The sequence below is a fragment of the Lissotriton vulgaris genome, chromosome 10 (assembly GCF_964263255.1).
Source record: "Lissotriton vulgaris chromosome 10, aLisVul1.2, whole genome shotgun sequence".
NCBI lineage: Eukaryota > Metazoa > Chordata > Amphibia > Caudata > Salamandridae > Lissotriton > Lissotriton vulgaris.
In genome coordinates, this window is record NC_141698.1 from 205534528 (window position 1) to 205555803 (window position 21276).

Genomic DNA, 21276 nt, shown 5'->3' on the forward strand with positions numbered 1-21276 from the left:
CAATATGGGGGGATATGCAATGCTTTGGGGGGGACAGGCACAGCCCTAATCAGGTGCAAGTGTCAGTTCCTCTCTCCCATCTAGCCCAGGAAGGCCATCAGCCAGATTATGGGCCGTCAGGATGTGAATGTCACACCTCAGCTCTCTTTGTGTGTGGCTGTCAAGAGGGACTGCACAATTCCTAGCTGCTAACCACCACATATGTGTATTCAGAGATGGGCAGAGGCACAGACTGGTTAACGCAAATGCAACATTTTCAGATTACAATTTAAAATCCGACTTCACCATTAGTTGTGATTCTATATTGTGAATCCAGAAACACCAAACTCGATATTTCTAACTTCTTCCAATTGGAAATTACACTAAAAGATGCAATAAGGCGATCCCAATGTTAACCTAAGGGCTAGAAATGCCTTGAAGTAGTGAAAAACAAAGGTAAATGTTTTTCACTTCATGGACTTGAAAACTTAAAGCTACATGTCCAACGTTTTGAATACACTGTACCTTGCACTTGGGGCTGTTCAGGGCTAGCTTTGGGGTGACTAATATGTATTGAAAAGGAAGGTGTGGCCCTAGAAAGAGGGTAAACATGCCTGGTCGAAATGGCAGTTTAAACTTCACACACATGCTCTGCATTGGTAGGAATGAAACATGTTTTTTAAAGGGTTACTGCGGTGGGTGGCACAAGCAGTGCTACAGGCCCACTGGAAACATTTAATTTACAGGCCCTGGGCACATGTAACACAGTTTCCTACGGACTTATTAGTAAATTAAATATGCCAATTATGGATAAGCCAATGTTACCTTGTTTTAGGAAAAGAGCACCTGCACTTTAGCACTGGTCAGCAGTGGTAAAGTGCTCAGAATCCTAAGGCCAGCAAAATAAAGTCAGCAAAAATGTCAATGGAAATGAAGTAAAGGATGCCAGGTTTCACAGTATGTATGATTGAAAAATGGGATGCTTTTATTGCATTTTGGCATGTTTTGTTCACCTGGGTGCAGTGGTTCGCAGTGGACACATACTACGTTTGTCAAATCCAATGGCACTAGCTGAATACACCATGCAATAAGAATCCACCACTCCTTTTTTATTGTAAGTTCAGCTTGGCTTTTGTTAATATGTCTTATTTGTTGTAACTGTACAATTCTCTTATGTTTATGTATCACAGGATCTCTAGAACCTCAGTGAAATAGCTGATTGATCACCAGCAGGAACATATAAGGGTGAATGCTGGCACATGAATGGTGACAGTAACTTAGATTGGAAAAGTAGGGATCCTGGTCCTAATGAAAGCCAAGGACCCTTAGTTTTGCTTTTCGTTTACTACGTTCACATGCTCAAAATACAGATATTCTTTTATTATATAGTTTGTATAATATGATGCTGAATGTGTACCATTGCAAAACTTTCAATAAATAAATTATATATAAAAAAGGAAACTCAAGGACCCCACTCTGGGTCAAGTTTAGGGCTGAAACATGTTGACCACTTGATGAATTAATTATAGCTCTATGATTTTACCAATCTTGCAGCAATTCCAACTTTAAAAGAGGAATATCCTGGGGAAGGCAATCAAGATTGTTCACCTGATTCCCTCCACACCTTCCTGATGAGAATCCCCTTGCAAAAACAGGGGTCCTTTACCTTCTGTCCTGCATTGTCCTGATCGTGTGTTTGCTCCAACATGGACTGTGACTTTTGGGTGTCAGCTTTGGTTTTTACTGTACATGGTAATTCAGGTTTATCTTGTTGGTGTGGCTGCTTCCTTAGTGTGACATGTGGATGGAACTATTTTGAAAATTGCATCTGGTGCATAATTACAGAAAATGGTGTAATGGTGTAATTTTGGAAATTTTGTGTAACAGACATAATGTAAAATCACATGAATTACGCCAGCATAATTTAAATCTTGCCCCTACTAAATGTATACACAATGCAGCAACTCACATAACTTTTTGATGGGAACATTTTACAAAAAAATCTAGGAACCCACCTTGGGTGTAAACAGACACAGTTATAAAATCGTATTATTAAGATCGGTGATTCCAAGAAGGAGTTCAGAATAATCACCTGATCAGTGGGTAAAATCATTTATATGTGAATTTAAAGTCTAAAGAACAGCATTTCTCAAAGTTCAATTATCATGTACTGATTTTTTAACAGTTTTGAGCTCAGAAGAATTGATTTATGACTTTTCACAAAAGGTGCAATCTTTCTAGTCTAGAGATCATCCACTCTAGCGTAGCACCCTAGCCGCTTCATGTACACATACCTCAAGTTTACAGATACAATCTCAAAAGGAAACATAGTCTCATATATCTGGACAGTGATCATTCAAACTGCTGGCCCCTTCTATTACTTGTTTGGTTCATGCTACCTGGCTGGGCCTGTCAGACAAGACTGTTACTTGCCCACCTTGGAACACTCACTCATTCTTGGATGATCAGCTCAAAAAAGGGTGATGTTTTTCAAGATGAAATGCTAGGACATAGCCATCCTTCAATTGTCATCTATGTAGGTATTTATGTGCTGATTCTATAGTGCGAACATAGCCAAAGCAGTGGAGCACTAGACATTAAGGGGGTCATTATGATGACGGGCGGACTTAGTCTGCCCGCCATCCTACCGGGACTCGGTACCGCCCGCCATAAGGGCGGGGGTCCCGTGAGTGGTATTAGGATGCGGCCGCCACAGTGGCGGCCGCATCCTGCATTTATACCATTGTGGCGGGCGGTGCTCTCTGCACCGCCCGCCACAATGCCATAAATGCACGTATGCATTTGCATACACAATGCGGCAGGCACCGCGTGGTGCCTACCGCATTGTATATGCAAATGCAGGGGGGTACCACGGGTACCCCCGTGTGCACCCCCACCCCTCCTTCACTTTGGGGGCCCGCAGGGGTCCCCCCAAATTGAAAACCGCATGCCTTTCTGTGGCGGCATTGCCGCCACGTAAATGCATTGTAACATGCCCATCATAATATGGCTGGCGGTGTCTGATAGACCACCACCATATTATTCCTTTTCCGCCCTGGCCGCAAGGCGACCGGGGCTGAAAAGCGGCAGACGGTCTTTCCATCCGCCGAGGTCCCCCCGCCATACTAATATGGCGGGGGAATTCAGGAGATGATGTCAGATGGATAGCCCCTGCCAGACCGGCGGTGGCCACCGCCAGCCTGGTGGTGGCAATCCGCCCAACATCATAATGGCCCCTAAGTGCCCAAGAATTTGATACTGTCTGTCATTCACCTAAAGGAAGTAAAGAGTTGCAGATCTCCGACCAGTGAGGTTCTACCACACCAACTAATCCCTCTGACTTGTACATTTTAATTTGAAGACTTGTTTTAGCCTTTTATTTCTGAGACATGGGTATGAGGGCTTGTAATGAGTGCTTATGGTCAGTGTGTGAAAGTAGCAATGCACCAGCAAATGCTGCTAGCTTGAATGTATCTAAGCAAAAGGTAACCACTGATTTTTTTTGTGGAAGGGACTCTAGAAATAGATCAAGCAACAGGAGAAAGAGATTGGCACCCTTGGTATGTTCTCCAGCTTAAGTGCACATAAACTGGTATCTTAACATTTAGTCTGATCTTTACTAGGTGGATTATTGTATAATGCAATTATCCATCCCTGGATTTTTTCTCCTAGATGAATCTGTTCAGTACATTAAACATCATTCTCCAGTTTGTACTGTCAAATGATTTCTTATCATCAAGCTACAGCAGAACTGTTTACCTGCCCTGTTTCCTAGCTAAGTCTATTAAGTGCAATGCTGTGTAGTGCTTTTTTAGTGTTATCATTAGTTAAACTAAGCCAGCTTAGTCAATTTGAATCAAGATCACCATCAATTTATGCAGCCTCTTGGCCAAACCTATAGCAATGATCTTAATGTCAGTGTTCTGGGGAGATATTGGGTGATAGTATGGGCATAATATTGGGTCTTTGCCTTGTTTATCTAGTAAAGAGATGTGTGACTCTGCAATAAATTATGATACTCCACTGCCTCCATTTAGTTAATTAAAGAATGCTGTCAGAATGGGGACCAGTTGCTGTGCAAATTGTTACAAAATATTGTTGTGAAAGGGTTGGGTCCTGGTACCTTTATGACCTCCAAGATTTCTGTCGCTGTGATAATTTCCTCTAGAATCTTGGTGTGATGGATGGACAGCCAAAGGAGAGTAACAGAATCAATAAAGGTGGCACACGCTTTCAGCAAAGAGTAAATCACAGTATAGAGGCCTTGATAGTATGTGTAAAGTCATTGATTTTCCTGTATACTTGTACCCCAGGTTACAGTTTTCAATGTGTACAACACCACCTTTTTATTTGTCTCCCCTGTACTGTTGAGAGTTAAAGAGTTCTTGATTTTCTCCCTGACCTCATGAACAACTACCGAGTCTCTCATAGAGAGACATTTAGACTCCAGGAATTATTGCATCTCCTGCCTATCAACTTCTGCAAGTTTAATGATAATGCTATTGGACCATTATCTGAGTGTATTAGTGCCAAATGGTCAGGTTCTTCTAGTTATTGTCAAATTCTGTTGTCAATTACCATGAAGTCCATATGGGCATAGGTCTGTTTGACAGGAGAATAGTGAGAATGGTCGTCTGTCAAAGGACAGCAGGTGCACCACACACCTAGGAGGCACAACTCTTTAAGCCAGGCTTGCATTCTGTTGAAAGCTTAGGGACTCTCCCTAGCCTCTGCTGAGACCTATCCTGCACAGCTTTTGTAACTACATTTAGATATCCACAATTACTAGGGGATTTAATACAAAATAAATTATTTCCTGTATATTAGTTCTCAAGAACTATTCCTGTCCAAGATTCAGAGCATAGATAGCTGCTTGATGGGACTAACTTCACAGAGGCAGTTGACAATCACCCATTGTCAGTCTTTATAGTAGATAGTAGATTTTCTCCTTGGCTTTCTCATGATTTTAATTTGGCAATAGAGGTGCATCACATTGATTTTGGTGGATGATGCTTCACAAAATGATCACAGAGGTCAAAACGTCATTGACACTGTGTCACAATCAGACAAGGTCTTCTCACACCCACTGTTAGGCAGAGCTGGGAAGAGTGATAATATTTTATATCCAGCTCCTCTATGTACACCCCAGTAATGTATCTATTGTAATTTGTAAATTGTAATAGGACCATCATATACCTAGAGGCTAATTGTATTACTTAACATTGATTGTCTATAGTAAATGCTTTGCTAATGACTATATATTCGAATATTGAATGAGTCCCTGATAAACCTGTGTTCCTTATGCTCATACTAATCCAGGTTCCTGCTGCATAATATATTGTTCTTGTATTTTACAAAGTCTATACAAAAGTCATCACTCTGATCCTGAAAGCTTCTTCTTTGTAAAGTTCACCACAGCATTCGTAGGCTTTTATTGATTTGCGAAAACTGGGAAGTGGTAAACTGATTATGGAATGCACTAAAATCTAGCATGATTAAGTGATGTGGTTCATGTAAGTGCTACCTCACAAGAAATGACACAAAATGCAAAACCGTAGGTAAATATAAACTAACAGGCCAAGTAGGTTTCAATGGACAAAATGGAAACTAACAGTTGCTCCTTTTTGTTAACAAATGTGGCTACTCTTTACCAAAAGAAAGAGATGGAGCCCAAACAGCTATCTGTAAACTGGAAGCTGCTAGAGAAAGGGTAATAAGAACTTCCGCTTTTGAGACAGGGCTTACCGTGTCTTTGCTGCACTGCTGAGAGAGGAGCTGCCTTGCCTTCCGCCTCCCGCCACACGTCTCCAGAGCCTACAGGGAGGCTGCCGCTGAGGAGTGCGGGCACCGGGGAACTTCATCCCCCATCCACCATCAGGACAGCGCACTCAGCGCTACGTCATCCAGCGCCAGGAGGCGCATAAATTAAGTGCCACACCTGCAGAGCGGGGGAAAACTTCCGCTTTTGAAACAGGGCTTACCGTGTCTTTGCTGCACTGCTGAGAGAGGAGCTGCCTTGCCTTCCGCCTCCCGCCTCCCACCACACGTCTCCAGAGCCTACAGGGAGGCTGCCGCTGAGGAGTGCGGGCACCGGGGAACTTCATCCCCCATCCACCATCAGGACAGCGCACTCGGCGCTACGTCATCCAGCGCCAGGAGGCGCATAAATTAAGTGCCACACCTGCAGAGCAGGGGAAAACTTCCGCTTTTGAAACAGTGCTTACCGTGTCTTTGCTGCACTGCTGAGAGTGGAGCTGCCTTGCCTTCCGCCTCCCGCCACACGTCTCCAGAGCTTACAGGGAGGCTGCCGCTGAGGAGTGCGGGCACCGGGGAACTTCATCCCCCATCCACCATCAGGACAGCGCACTCGGCGCTACGTCATCCAGCGCCAGGAGGCGCATAAATTAAGTGCCACACCTGCAGAGCGGGGGAAAACTTCCGCTTTTGAAACAGGGCTTACCGTGTCTTTGCTGCACTGCTGAGAGAGGAGCTGCCTTGCCTTCCGCCTCCCGCCTCCCGCCTCCCGCCTCCCTCCACACGTCTCCAGAGCCTACAGGGAGGCTGCCGCTGAGGAGTGCGGGCACCGGGGAACTTCATCCCCCATCCACCATCAGGACAGCGCACTCGGCGCTACGTCATCCAGCGCCAGGAGGCGCATAAATTAAGTGCCACACCTCCCTCGCGGGACGCGAGCGGGACGCCCGGGGCCAAGCCCGGGCAAAGGGCGGGCCGTCTGTGGCCGTCCGAGGCTGGACTAGGTTGGGTTGGGCTAGGGACCCTGCCCGAAAATTCCTGCGAATTCTTCCTGGACACAGACTGGCTTGGACTACATTGGGTAACTGAAACAATTACTGAGTTCTGTGAGTAAACATATTGTTCTGAGTGTATTGCCCATTCTAACTATGCCCGGGAAAAAGCAAACCCCAGTCAATAACACCATGGACAACTATCTCTTCCAAGTTGTGGCAAAAATAAATAGTGACAGGAGATCCTCGTTGGGATTGGATTCATCTAATCAATCTCCTTTGAATGATAAAGAGATAGAGGATCCTTTTGCAGTAGATAATAGCAGTACATCTGGTGTGGTACATGATTCTCTTAATGATATAAACACTATCCAGCCTAGTGGCATAGTGGCTATTACTGAAGATAGTAGTGACAGTGAAGTGGAGACAGTGATATCCACCAATAACGAGTCTCCTCTCCCTGCCCCAGCCCCTGTTCCAGCCCCGAGGGTTACTGGGGGCAAAAGAAAGGTTATGCCTAAACGGGGGGGTTTAAGGTCTGGTAGAAATAAAGTTGCAACCCCACCAAGGAAAATACTTGAGGAGGAGGAGGATAATTTGACTAATGAAGCTTATGTGACCCTCTCCAATGCTCAATTTAATAAACTATGGAGCACGATGGATATAAAAATTAAAGGTATAGTCAAACCCCTGGTTAGTAAAATAGACAAATTAACCGCTGAGGTTAATAGATTGGGTGGCTTATTAGAGAAAACACTGGTGGAGGTAGAAAAACTCCCTGAAGAAGTTGTGACTAAGGTAGAGTCATTAATGAGTAAAACACCCTCTGGCGAAAATTGTGGACCTACTCCTATCCCTGTGCCAAATCCGCTAATGGTACCACTGACGAATTCAGTTGGTAGTGCTTTAGGTGTTGTACCCCCCGTTCCTACCACTGCTGATTTCAATACTGGGAAAGGGTCTTTTGAGCTTGTGGTAGAAGCTTCTCCATTAGTTCTCGTTCTTGCAAATGTCCCCCCATTGGTATCTGGGGAGGTTGAAACTACATCATCTTTAATACATAAATCTTTATCGTGGCTTACTAACAACATGGTAATATCTCCTTGGGGAAGGCAGCAATTATCTGAAGAACTTGTAAATGCCAGAAGGGTAGAGTGGATTGGTAATAGGGTCAAGAGGCATAAGGGGGATTGTGTTGTCCTTAACTTTTCTGACCCTGAGGTATTGTCAAACATCTTGCCCAACATCTTACCTCCACAGCGAAGATCAACTACGATTGTTCCACTGACTTTGGATTTTTTCTACCCTCGGAAAGGAAGAGGCCCGAATCCTAGTACTTTAAGAACAAAATGGAACGTGGTGACCAAAAGGGGTAGTAATGATGTTGGTTTTACTGAGGGGGGACTAGGCTTGCAAAATAGATTCTCTGCCCTCTCAAACCTGAATTCCTGTGATTGACTACCATTTAACCCTAAGCCTTTGTTGCAAACTACATTTGATGCATGCACTACAAGGGAACTTGGTGATCTAGTAGGCGCTCAAACTGAGAATGTCAACCCTGTGTACACGGTTGGACCAATCAATGAAAATGTAAATAACAATGGTATTGACGACATGGTGTTGAGTGGGTTTGTCTCTAGCCCTAAACTTGAAACGGCATATGGTACTGGGAACTTATTATCCTGGAATGTGGCTGGGCTATTCTCCAAGCTGGTCTGCGGAGACTGGTTTGGGTTTGTTAGCAAGTACGATGTTTGTATTTTCCAGGAGACATGGGCCTGTGATCCTGTTTTTGCTCTGGGGTACTTAAATTTATATGTACCAGCCACCAAGGGCCCAAAAGGGCGTCCGATGGGGGGCCTTACTATATGGGTCCGACAGTCCCTAAAGGCTGTAGTAAAAAGTGTGGCGCTTGATCAAAAAGATATCCAGCTCATTAGGCTCATGAGTGATACATCCATTTCCCTTGATATCTATAACATATATGCCAGAAGTGGAAATACAGGAAAATCTGAGGTCCTTCTTACCCTGTATAATCTTCTTGAGACACATTCTAGTAGTAAGAACATAATAATTGCAGGCAACTTAAATCGCACGTTTGAACCTCTAGATACCGGCGAGGCTTTCTTAGGTACAGAGGAAGATAAGCAATGGGATATTCCCATATTAGATACTACTCCAGTAACTCGCTGGACTGAGGATATCTTAGGTCTAAATGCAATGTGTCTCGAACATGGGTTAAGAGCTCTGAATGGTAGGACAAAGTCAGATAGAGTACCAACTATGACTTTCAATAATGGGAGACACAAAAGTGATTTTGTGATTATGTTATTTGTAGCATGTCCCTTTGGTCAACTGTTAGCGACATGGTTGAAATGGAAAGGCTTGAGAGTGACCATAACCCTCTATGTGTTTTTCACAAATGGTGGTTGTTCGATGGTATTGTTTCTAATCCCCGTGATGATCTTCTACCCCCACTGATTGTACCAATAAATGACATGCGCAGGTTGAGGTGGACAAGTGTCAGGACAGACCAGCAGGTCTTAGAAAAAATAGGAGTTGCGACTGACAAGGCTATCATGGCCTTAGAGTGTGTGGCAGGGGATCCTCCGGGTCAAGATGACACTACAAAAGTACATGAGAATTTCTTTAAAGAAATTAAATGTTACTTTTTAAAACCTGTAAGTAGAAAGAGGGTATGTGCTTATAGAGCTGCTAAGTGGTATAATCATGATTGCAAGGTGGCACGAACCTCTCTGGGAGCCGCAATTAAGAGTAAAAATTTAAAAGAGATTGGGACGAGGCCCATTGGAATAAGTTGAAATGTGCAAGTGATCGAAAACATTCTAGATTATTTTGGCACATTGTAAAATGGGGTCAAGAAAGGTCTGAAGAGTCAAGTAACAACAATGTCCCACAGGATGCCTGGGTCAAATGCTTCAGTGACCAGTATGCTACTAGGGACCAGATTGTAACTAGTACTTGCCCTATTCATCTATTTGCAGAAGACAATGTCTTCACGCAGAGTGAAATACTGTCTGCCCTCAAAACTGTACATAGCGGTCGTGCTCCCGGCACAGATGGGGTCCCAGCGGACGTTTTTCTAAATGACACTGGAAGGTGATGAAAATATATTTACTTGCTAATAAACCACATTACTAAGGGTGCAGATATCCCGGTATCATGGCGGGGGGCTGTAATCATTCCTATGTACAAAAAGGGAGATCGTGCCCAGCCTTGCAACTATCGCCCAATCAGTTTCATTGATACTGTCCAAAAAATTGTGGGACGAGTGATTGTAAACAGATTGCTCGACTGGGCGGAGGAACACAATATTTTATCTCCCTTTCAGGCTGGGTTCCGCAGGGCAACTAGTACTGTGGATCAAGTCTTTCGATTCCAATTGATCCAGTGGAGGACCGTGGTGCTAGGTGGAGGCAGTCTTTATGCGGCATTTGTCGATTTACGGGCTGCCTTCGACCTGGTACCAAGAGCGAAGCTGTGGGAAGTGCTTGCGGCTTTAGGGGTCCCAGGGGTCTTGCTGACCTTGATCATGAGATTACATGAAGGTACGTATGCCAAAATTCAATGGGGTGGGTATGGCAATGACACTGCCGAATTTCCTGTTGAGTGTGGGGTTCGGCAAGGGTGCTCAATGGCACCAACATTGTTCACCCTTTTTATTAACGGTATTGTCCCCCGCATGCAATCACAGGTAGTGGATGCTCCTTCTCTTGCAGGTGTAAAAGTTCCTATTTTAATGTTCGCCGATGACACGTTAATTTTATCTAAAACCCCAAGTGGTTTGCAAAAAGCATTGGCTATTTTTGATAAGTTTTGTGGGGATCACGGTCTGGAGGTGAATGCGTCTAAATCTAAACTCATGGTTTTTAATCCACATAGAAATTTTAAATCCAAAATTATCATGAGTGGACGCATTCTTGAGGTTGTAAAATCATTTACTTACCTGGGGATTCATATCTCTAATGATAATAGGTGGAACCAACATTTAAATATTGCAACATTAAGGCACAAGCAACTAGCTGGTACCATTATAAAGGAGCATAGGAAATCGCTGACCAAACCGATTAAACCACCCCTGATTATATATGAAGCAAAAGCAATTGGGTCAGTACTGTACGGGGCTGAGTTGTGGGGGCATGAAAATCTGCATGAGCTTCAAATTTCAGAGAACAAGTTTTTTAGGAAACTTACAGGTACTCCACAGAGTAGTCCGTTATTACCTCTGAGATATGAGCTTGGCAGGAAAGAAATCTCGGAAATGGGAAAACTACGACCGATTCTATACTGGCGTAGGCTCTGGACTATGCCTGAGCTCTCCCACTATGCGGATGGGTTTATTGATGTCATTAAAGCAGATCGCTTTTATAAAATTAGCTGGTTCAAATCATTAAAACTTGCACTATTTGAACTAGGGCTAAATGCATTGTGGTTTGATCCAGCTGGGGCATCATTCCCCACTAAGACAACCCTAAAAAATATCTTTTGGGAACGGGTTGCTAATAGGAGTTTGCTCAGTACCAACAGCGGGTCCATGACCATCAGCTTCCTTGAGGTTAAACTGTTCCCTGTATATGAATTGTATTGGGATTACATATCCAACCCTATGGATAGGAAATTGTTCTTTCAACTGAGGGCTGGCTCTCTCCCTCTCCGTAATTTAACATCTAAGTGGAGGGTAGGAGGTTCAGCTACTTGTCCAGTCTGTGGGGAAGGAAACGAAACCCTTGGTCACTTTTTGTTCTCCTGTAAAGTATATTCTGTTCCAAGGCGAGTCTGGTTGGCACCTATGTGTAAGAATTTGGGTACCAAAAGCAGTATGGTAGCTTTGCGTATTGTTAGGTCTACTACTCTGACTTGGATCACAATTGCCACCGCAAAGTACTTGGGGTGGGCGTGGGTATTAAGGCAGAGATTGCTAGTAGGGTAACTACTCTCTGATCAGTCGTTCAGAGACTGCTAGACCATTGTCTATTCTCTGTATTGGTATAATTTACGTGTCGTTTTTTGAAATTTTGACGACTTTAGCTCAATGATATTGTAATCTTTTTTAACTGTTTTTTAATAGTAATGAACTTTACACCTGTGATTATGTATATTCTGCATGGTAGATAACTGTTTTTTAATGAGGCATGTGCTTATGTCAAATACGACTTTTGTAAATTTAATTGTCTTTTTATTACGTGTTTGTATGTCTGCTTTTATGAGTAACAACTCGAATAAAGCACTTTTTAATTGAATTGAATTGAATTGTAATAAGAACGCGGAGGTAGGATGGAGCTTTTTTTCACCTAAACATTCAGGTGAGAGGCTGCTCATATTTTGTGTGGAGAGGGGTGCTGGGTGCTAATTCCATCATGGCCCTCGCATGTCGGGCAAGAACAGATGTTAATTACCCCTCCCAGTTATGCACCCTTGTCTATGGCTTCTAACCACAACTATAGAAGATATAATTAGCAGATGTTATGGACCACCGGTGAACACAGTAATGCTTAAGTAGAGAGCTATGTGTACAGAGATCTGTTATAGTAGAAAACTAAAAGAAACTAAGGATCTCTGTAGGTTTAGGAGGCACGTTTACTGTAGACCCACAATCATAGTCCCTTATAAAATAAGGGCATTTTACAATTGCACAAATACATTAATAATGGGCCTGAAGCATCACAACTGATGACACCCCAGGACAAACAATTGAAAAAAAATATGACATAATCCATGGCATTGAGATTCATAATCAATTTTACTAAACATAAAAAAGAAATTGGATGTTATTCTTGGCTTTGCATACAGTTTGTGGTTGAGATAGCAATTTTAATTTCTAAATTGGAAAGACTTACTGTTCGTTTTCGTAATAGAGTTTCCCAATGGCCCAGGCTACGATAATTGGACAAGGGATGCCTGCAAGGCAAAATTAAAAATGAAAATGCTTCATTTGTATTTCATGACTTTTTACATTTTGAAAAAAATGCTTTCAGGAGGTACATTTGTAACTAGGCATATGCTTCTTCTCTGTCACATTATGGGCCACATGTACTAGCCATGCGGTGGTCGGAAACAGCAGATCGGTTTGTTTCTGACTGCAGAAATGATTTTACATATGTACAACACATAAATTGCACTTGAGATTACATGACTGAATGGGTTGTATGAATATATTGCTACCGAATTACGGTTGAAAAACATTCATATTTTACTGACTCCTTGAAGGAGGTGGTAACCATTCCCAAAATATTTTTTAAGACCACTGCTTACTCACAAAAAATTACATTTCAAAGTTACATTTTTTCTTTTTATATGCATCCCATTTTCCTGAAAGGAAAACAAGCTGCATTAAAAAAAAGATTGTGTTATTAATAATTCTATTTCTCAAATTTAAAGGTGAGATGACTCTGCAACCACTCATCAAAAACTGACTATCCTCATCTCTGACATGCCAAAAGGCTTTGAGATCATTACCAAGGTCATTTTACTCCAGCCACTAGTATTCAGTGTTCTCACTATTCTCAAAGTATCATTGTGATCTTATGCTGTAGTCCATTCATCTTTACTAAGGACATGTGAGTCTACATTTATTCCATTCCACATCATCAACTTCTCTCAAAGGTAAAGCCATTCTGCAAAGGAAATGGGATGTGACATTTGTGGCACTGGAACACACAGAACTTCATACAAATAATCTAGCAACCACATTGACAACCCATCAGTTTTCCAAGAAGTCCTCAGCATAACATCAATCTATCAAATTACTAAGAGGTTTATGGTCCCTTCTCAATAAATACTTTTTAACTCATTGTTGCAAAAGCGTTTAAGCACCAAAGCGCAGGCTAATGTTTCTCTTTTTTATTATTTTATTATTTGTTATTAGAAAGAGAAGTCCATAGAGGGGATCAAAGCATATTATTATCAACCTCCTGGTCTTGTGCAACAGAGTAAATTACCGTATAAACCAGACTGATATTTCTCTTCCCTTGAGCTTTCATTCTAGGTCTAAAAGGGTATTTTGGAAGCAGCTGATTTTGTCTTTATTGAGACTGGAAATATAATGTTATACTTGCAGACACTTATAAGACCCCATTAGGGGAAGGGAAAACTGCTGCTGCAAATTCTCAAAGTGAAGAAAGACATACCCCTCAAACATTCTATCCAAAATAAGAAGTTTAGCCTTTTCCCAGCTTTCCTGAAAGCAATCATGAACACAAAGAGGTAAATTATGGTTATATCCTAAATATGTATATTGATTAACTGAGGTAGTTTCGGGAGACATTTTTTTGAGAGAGATTCAGATGAAATGGAAAACCTTTAAGGTCTTGAACTGGGTTGTTTTGAAATAAATTGTGTTGACTATGTCAACTACCTGAACTATTGATTCCCCAAATGGCAGGTAGTCACCAAACATATGACCCTACTCTCATGTTCCCTAGCTCAGAAAAAGACCGAGCCAGAAAAATAACAAAGCGAGCTAATAAAGCTGCAGGACATGGAGAGAAACCCCTTCATGTTCCTTAGGTAACTGATGGAGCTGTTTTTTGCAGAGAGGCTTCCTATAACGTCAGATAAACGTGTGCCAACAAGACACTATCTTATTGAAAAAAGCCATAGAAAGATAAACAGGAATACAGCGAAAGAGGTACAAATACCAGGGGAGGATAATCATTTTGATTATAGCTGCCTATTAGACACAGATGCGGCCAACTCCACTTATTAAAGGTATTAATTGTGTATTGATATAATTTCCCATAGTTCTTTTCGATGATCTCCTCCATTGGAACTAAGAATTCTACACCCCAATAGAAAGCCGATTGCACCCATCACTTATCCTGAGCAGGAGGAATAACATTAGAAAAGACCTGCATTTTTTTAGATTTTAGCTTAAAAACCGAAACTTTGCCAAATGACTGAGTGACCTCCTCGACTGCCCCTCAGGCCCTAGTTGGGGTAGAAGTTGGAGCCCCACATCGCCTGCATAAATGAAGACCTTCACCTTGAATCGCTGTATTCTTAAGGGATGGAGGTCTTTGGTCATTTTAAGAGATTGAATACAGGGATCAATGTATAATGCAAACAGTTGAGGTGAATGAGGACAGCTCTGCCTCTGCCTCGGGAGATAAAAATGGGGTCGGAAAGAGATCCTGAGCAGCAGATCCTTTCTTTCAGACCAACATAGAGTTGATAAAACTCTAAAAATAAAACCAGACAAAAGGTCAGGAGGCCCAGTCAAAAGCCTTCCCTGCATCTAGCATAATCATACCCATTGTGGTGCCGGCAGCAGAGGCAGCCTACAGGGTGGTGATGGCCGTATTGATTTGTGAAGTTGTATCATCACCTTGGATAAAGCCATGCTGGTTTCAATTGACCAGCCTTTGATAACTGTTGATGCCTGTTAGACAGCTTAAGCGTATAAATCTTTGAGTCGGCATTGATTAAAGAAATTTGATGAAAGGAGCCACAGACAGTAGGGTCTTTCACTTTTTTAGGGAAAATGACAATTTTGGTGTTCCGCTTTTTGCAGTCTTACAGCGTTGGAGCGGGTGCTCCGCTGTAATCTCTCTTGCTGCCTGCTGCCCAAGATTCTTCCACAAACTCTGCCTTGTTGCCGCTGGCCCTGCTCCGTAGTCCCCCCGCCACCGCTATTACAATCAAGCGACCGCCGAGTGGGGGACTACCTTTCCCAGCGGGCATAGCGGCGGTGACGTCAGCCACGCGCCAGGAGGCGCTTTAAATCATTGTCATCACCCGCGTTGCGGGAGCGCCCGGGCAAAGCCCGGGCTAAGGGAGGGCCCGTTGCTGCCCGTTAGTGACCGGTAAGGACCGGACCGGGCCTCCCCCCTTGCATTTGTCGCCAAAGTTAATTTTTGACTATCGCTAGATCTATCGACCCGTTCAAAATGACCCGCGGAACCAGGAAAAACACTAAACCCGTTCAAAGCGTTACTCAGCTCACAGGGCCGATAGACCAATTTATCTTGCGAACAAACAAGGTCATCGACCAGAGCATCTCTCTGCTGGAGCGCAGAGTGTCCTTAGACCTTGTAAACGCTAAACGTTCTTCCATGGGCCTCTTAGCCACTGCAGCATCTCCTATTCAGCAAGGCCCCATTACATCTATATTGACTTTACCAACATCTACTGTCGCTGATATCCACACAGTCCCCTGTTCGGTGGATCTTTCAGCAACTCAATCTTTATCTGACTCACTCTCGCTGGAGGATCTAGAGACCACCCTTAACCTAGAGCTTTGTCAAACATTGGAAACATCTCTAGATAAGCACCTTCGTGGGGTCAGGGAGGGTGCCGTTCCAAAACGGGGAAATGGTAACCAACACTGTAATTCATTCAGACTCGAGGCTCCACAGGAGTCAGGGGGGGCCCACTTCTCTCAATCTGCCCAATTTAACGTGAGTACATCAAATGCTATTAATCCCCCAAAGACTAACATTAATACGGAGAACCTAATTGTCGATTCTCCTCGAATCTCCCACCCTCAGAGTCACTGTACAGTCTGTAATACCACCCCATTTCTATTATCCTCCATCAGGGAACTCCTCATTGAGCACCTAAAACCCCTGGAATCAAGTCTGCGGCATTTAGAAAAACAGATAGCATCACTATCTATTAAACCACCCATCCAGCCTAGTGTAGATCATACAAAACAGGGGAAGGGAAAACCCAAATTCGTACCAAAAGCCCCACAAGTGGCCCAACCGGGTCCTGGCAGTAAACCAACAGTAGCGCCTAATCCACCCCTCATACAACCTAACCACCCATTTCCATCAGCACTTCATCCGACTAATCCTGACACGAGTGCGCCCCCGACTGGATTGACTACCGGTCCGTCACAGGCCCCACAAGGTCTTACGAAAGGCACCAATCAACCCATTAACACAAAACAGGCACCTTTACCTCTACTTTTTAAAACTCTGTAAACCAAATTCCCGGAGACAGCAAAAAGGGGAGTGCGCCAAAGGCGCCCAGTACACCTTCCACCTGAGGCATCCCCATACACAGTTATTCTTACTGGTGTCCCCGAACTTTCTGAAGGTATTAACGAATCCTCCTGGTCCCTCAAAAATAAAGTTTTGCAGTGGCTAAGCTTAAACAGACCATTACAGCCCTGTCATTCCAGTAGAATAACCACAGTACGCAGAGTAACTTGGATAGGGGAGGAGCGAAAATCAATACATGGCGACTGCATTATAGTAAACTGTGATGATCCAACCACAGTTGACTGTATTTGCTCTTGGCCATCATTGGAAAAAAAGGGTGGAATCGACGCTCGCCATCTTTCCTTTTTCTACCCCCCGATGAACACCCATCAATATTTTCCCACTGCCAATTGGCAACAACCCTTCGAAGGGCACTGGAACCAGGTGGCCTATAGTCATAGAAATAGAAATAGAGATTGGCAGTCACAGGATTGGCAGTCGCAGTTCTGGCCTCCCGGAAGGTGCCATTTCCCCATGGAGGGCTGGCAGGGCTTCCCAACCAGAAATCGATACGACTGTCTGGAAATGGTGGATTGACCGCCAGCAATTATCTCAAGTATGATCCAGGTTCCTATAACCCCTGATGTCCCTATTAGTCCCGGATCAAACTCAAGCCTGTCTTAACACCAATTCCTCATACAACTAACACCGCCCATCTCAACAACTGATGAAATCGGTCTTTTGCTAGAAACATCACATGTTCCCACAAAAATAACGACAGGCAATATCCCGGAGGCTCTTATCGGAGCTAACGCAACAAATCTCCATCAGATTGAAAATACCGACAAAAAGATACCAGGATGTGTGATCCCAACAGAATGTCCGCTTACGCGTTCTGCAGATCTTCCATCACCTGAAACTTTACTATCGCAGCCACACGACCATCCTCACAGCGTAGATCTGACCATTTCAATCTTGTATTGGAATGTTGCAGGTTTGCGTGCTAAAACATCATTACAACCATGGCTAAATACAGTTATTGAACATCAGGTAGTCTGTCTCCAGGAAACCTGGTCAATCATTCCACACCACTTAGTTGGATACAAAACATTCCATATGCCAGCCATTCAAGGAGCCATGGGTAGACCAAAGGGTGGTTTGGCTGTTTACGCTGTTTACGTGGCCAATACTTTGTCTCCCCTAACTATACGTAAGCTTAAAGAAGATCCAAGCTACCAAATACTGCAAATAAATTTTAACAAAAATAGTACTTTTATTCTGGTTAACTACTACAATAATTCCGAAATAACGGATTGCATAAAACTGCTTAGTGAAATTACGACTTTTTTAGAATTTTTGCAAAATGATCTACACCCAACCACAGTATATGTGATTTGGGGTGGTGAATTTAATCTTGCACCATGCACAAATAACAAAAATGGTAACTGTGGCCTGCTGGACGAACACGGCAGTCCGTTGTCACATTTTGTTCACTCTACCTGCGGGAATAAACTAAACGAGTCCCTATTTTCATTAGAACTCAAGTTTGCAAATGACCTAGTAGAACTCCCAATAGACTTTTCTCCAACGTTTCATGGCAGGGGGTCTTCAACTATTATCGATTATATTTTGACCTCACAGAGTCTGAAGGGCCAAGTGGCGAATTTCCACACAGGGACAGATGTGAGTAGTGATCACTTTCCCATTAGCGTAACAGTTTCCCCAAAAAAATGTCACCCTCCCTTCTACCATTACCAGCCATCTAACACAAAGCTCTCTAACCATGAACAAGGTAAACGGATACACAGTTAAATGGGCTAAGGTTGACCCACTTGAGATCACGGAACGGGTCCTTGAAAAAGCCAGACCATGGGTTCTTGACTGTCTATCTACTGACGCCTCGCCTCAAATAATCATGGCCAGTTTCCAGAAAGTTCTAAAGGTTATTAGAGAGGAGTTTACTGGTAAACCTAGGAACAAAAAAACTAATCCCGATAGATGGTTTAACGTAAAATGTCGTAAGTCTGTTTCGGACCTAAAGGCTGCCCTTCGCAGACCCCAGAGGGACATTTTGGAAATTTCCAACCTAAGGAAACTCTATAACGCAGCCAGAGTGGAACATAGGAAAGAAATTAAGAACAACCTCTGGGCACAGCAACATCTTAGTTGCCAAGATAAGGACAGCGCACTCTTTTGGCAAGTGATTAGATCTCCCTTTTTGGCTGATACCTCGAAGGGTCAGCATCTAGATGTTGCTGTGACAGCAGACGAATGGGTCTCTCATTTTTCTAAAATTTTTGGAACCCTCCAACCAGTCCTTGGAGAGGAACAGAGCAGTGGCAACATGTCGGGGAGGAGCAGCTACCCGATTAATATAACCTTTTCCCATGCAGAGGTTGCTATAGCTCTCAAGGCGTCTAAACTTGGTAAGGCTCCCGGGCCTGATGGCGTTCCTCTGGACTTTTTCCTACACAACTTTGAACTCTGGTCACCACTTCTTACTCAGGTCCTCTTCGCTGCCACATCAATTGGGCTGATAGAGTCATGGTCAACGTCTATTCTGCTCCCCATCTTTAAAAAGGGCAATCGAAATGATCCTGCCTGCTACAGGCCTATCTCCCTTCTGGACTCCATGGGCAAAGTTGCTGGCCGGGTGGTACTGGATCGATTACAATCTTGGGCCCAGTCAAATAACATCATGACCGACCTGCAATATGGCTTCCAGAAGGGCCTTGGAACTGTGGAGCAGGCTTTGAACCTTGCCCTTTTGATTGGGAAGTACGCTGCAGCTAAAGAAGGTAACATCTTTCTTGTGTATGTTGATCTCAGTGCAGCTTTTGACTGAGTCCTGCACTCCAAACTCTGGGCTATTCTTAGTGATCTCAAGGTGGACCCAGCACTCATAGTCTTCCTTCGTGAACTCTACTCGGACGCAACGGCGCGTGTCAGATTTGGAGTCAACGGCGAGCTATCCCCATCTTTTTCCATCCAGAAAGGGGTAAGACAGGGATGTGTACTGGCCCCCTTCTTGTTCAATCTCTACACCAATGGACTTGAGCTGGCCATGTTAGAAGGGAGCCAGGACTTACCCCAGATCAATCATCGCCCTATACCAACGCTGCTTTACGCAGATGACTCGGTCATCATTGCTAGAACACTTAATCAACTACAAAAACAACTAAATAAGTACTGCTCCTTCATGGGCTCTCTTGGCCTAAAATTTAACATAAAAAAGACGTTCACTATGCACATCGGCCCCAAGGTCAAGAACCCTAAAGCAATCTTTGTGGATAAATCAAGACTGGAAAAAACCTCTGCCTATCCATACTTGGGGATTTTGGTGGACGACTCCTTAAGCTGGCGGCAGGCAACGGCCAGCAGAAAACTTCTTTTCCAGCGAGCAACAACGGCCTTGGTCTCTTTTTCTAGGAAACTTGGCAAACCTGCTCCCCCAGAACTTCTAAAAATCTATTACGCAAAATGCCACAGCGTGGCCACTTATGGCGCAGGGGTCTGGGGCTATGGCCCAATAGAGCCAATTCAAACAGTAGAGAACGGGTTTGTCAAATACTTACTGGCCCTCCCACAAAGTGCTCCGATCTATGCTTCCCACAATGAGCTTGGTATGGACTATATTATTGACAACATACGTACCCAGCCAATTCTTTTATGGCAACGCATATGGTCAAAACCAGAGTGTCATCTGACACGTTCGCTGATCATGGACTGTATGGCTCTAACGAACTGGCGAAGGATTCCCTGGTTAGCATATGTGAGGAACTTTTTCAGAGATCTTGGTCATAGCTCATACTTCGACGACCCACCAAGCGTGGAGGATATTTCGAGAAAAGAGCTAAAAAAATAAGTATGGACCACCTGAGAGAACTTCGTAGTTCAATTGAGATCGTAAAGCCTCTGAATTCTCAAATCCAAGTAATTCAACTTGTCAAAAATATCCAACCTTATCTAATGTATTACTTATCCAACCACGAAAAATATCTCTTGACAAGATTTCGTTTTAACACCTTTTTTCGTTTGGTTTCTTTTCCACGAATACAGAATTGGTCGAGCGACATTATGAAATGCCCATGTGATGGACTATTGACCCAATCAACAATACATATTACTTTCTTTTGTATATACTATAAATTACCACCAAAAACTTGGATTCTACCGCTTCTCCATTCACTTGGTCATAGGACTTGTTACCCAGCGTATCTCTCTCTACAACTTTTGGACTCAATTCATTCAGCAAAATGCATAGCTACATTTTTAAAAGCAGTGATCAAGATACGACAAGCTATTGACTGATAATTTGTTTCTTTTGTGTAATTATTTTATTTCTTACTTTTATTTTTTTCCTTATTATCTGCATGTAAATTAATTTTTACTTCTTACTGTTTTTAAACCTGTACTTTTTATGGTTGCAAACAAGTGGTAACCGAATAAAAGATTATGAAACTGAAACAATTTTGGTCTTGCCTCATGACCCAGGATGCTGACCAGATGCATTAAAAAATGTAACATATCCTAAAGAACCGAGCGAAAAATGTGCGAGAAAGCCTCATAATCTGATTAGGTCAAGAGGCCTTACCCTTAGCTAGGGA

At 43.3% G+C, this 21276-nt stretch overlaps 1 protein-coding gene across 2 annotated transcripts in view; it reads right to left on the bottom strand.

Annotated features, from left to right (window-relative positions):
- CRHR2 (corticotropin releasing hormone receptor 2) overlaps positions 1-21276 on the bottom strand; it is a 1750647-nt gene that overhangs the window by 294613 nt on the left and 1434758 nt on the right. For both annotated transcript variants that reach the window (XM_086940889.1, XM_086940890.1), the window contains one exon: positions 12584-12644. In XM_086940889.1, coding sequence (XP_086797015.1) covers positions 12584-12644 — 61 coding nt within the window. The remainder of the gene's footprint in view (positions 1-12583; positions 12645-21276) is intronic.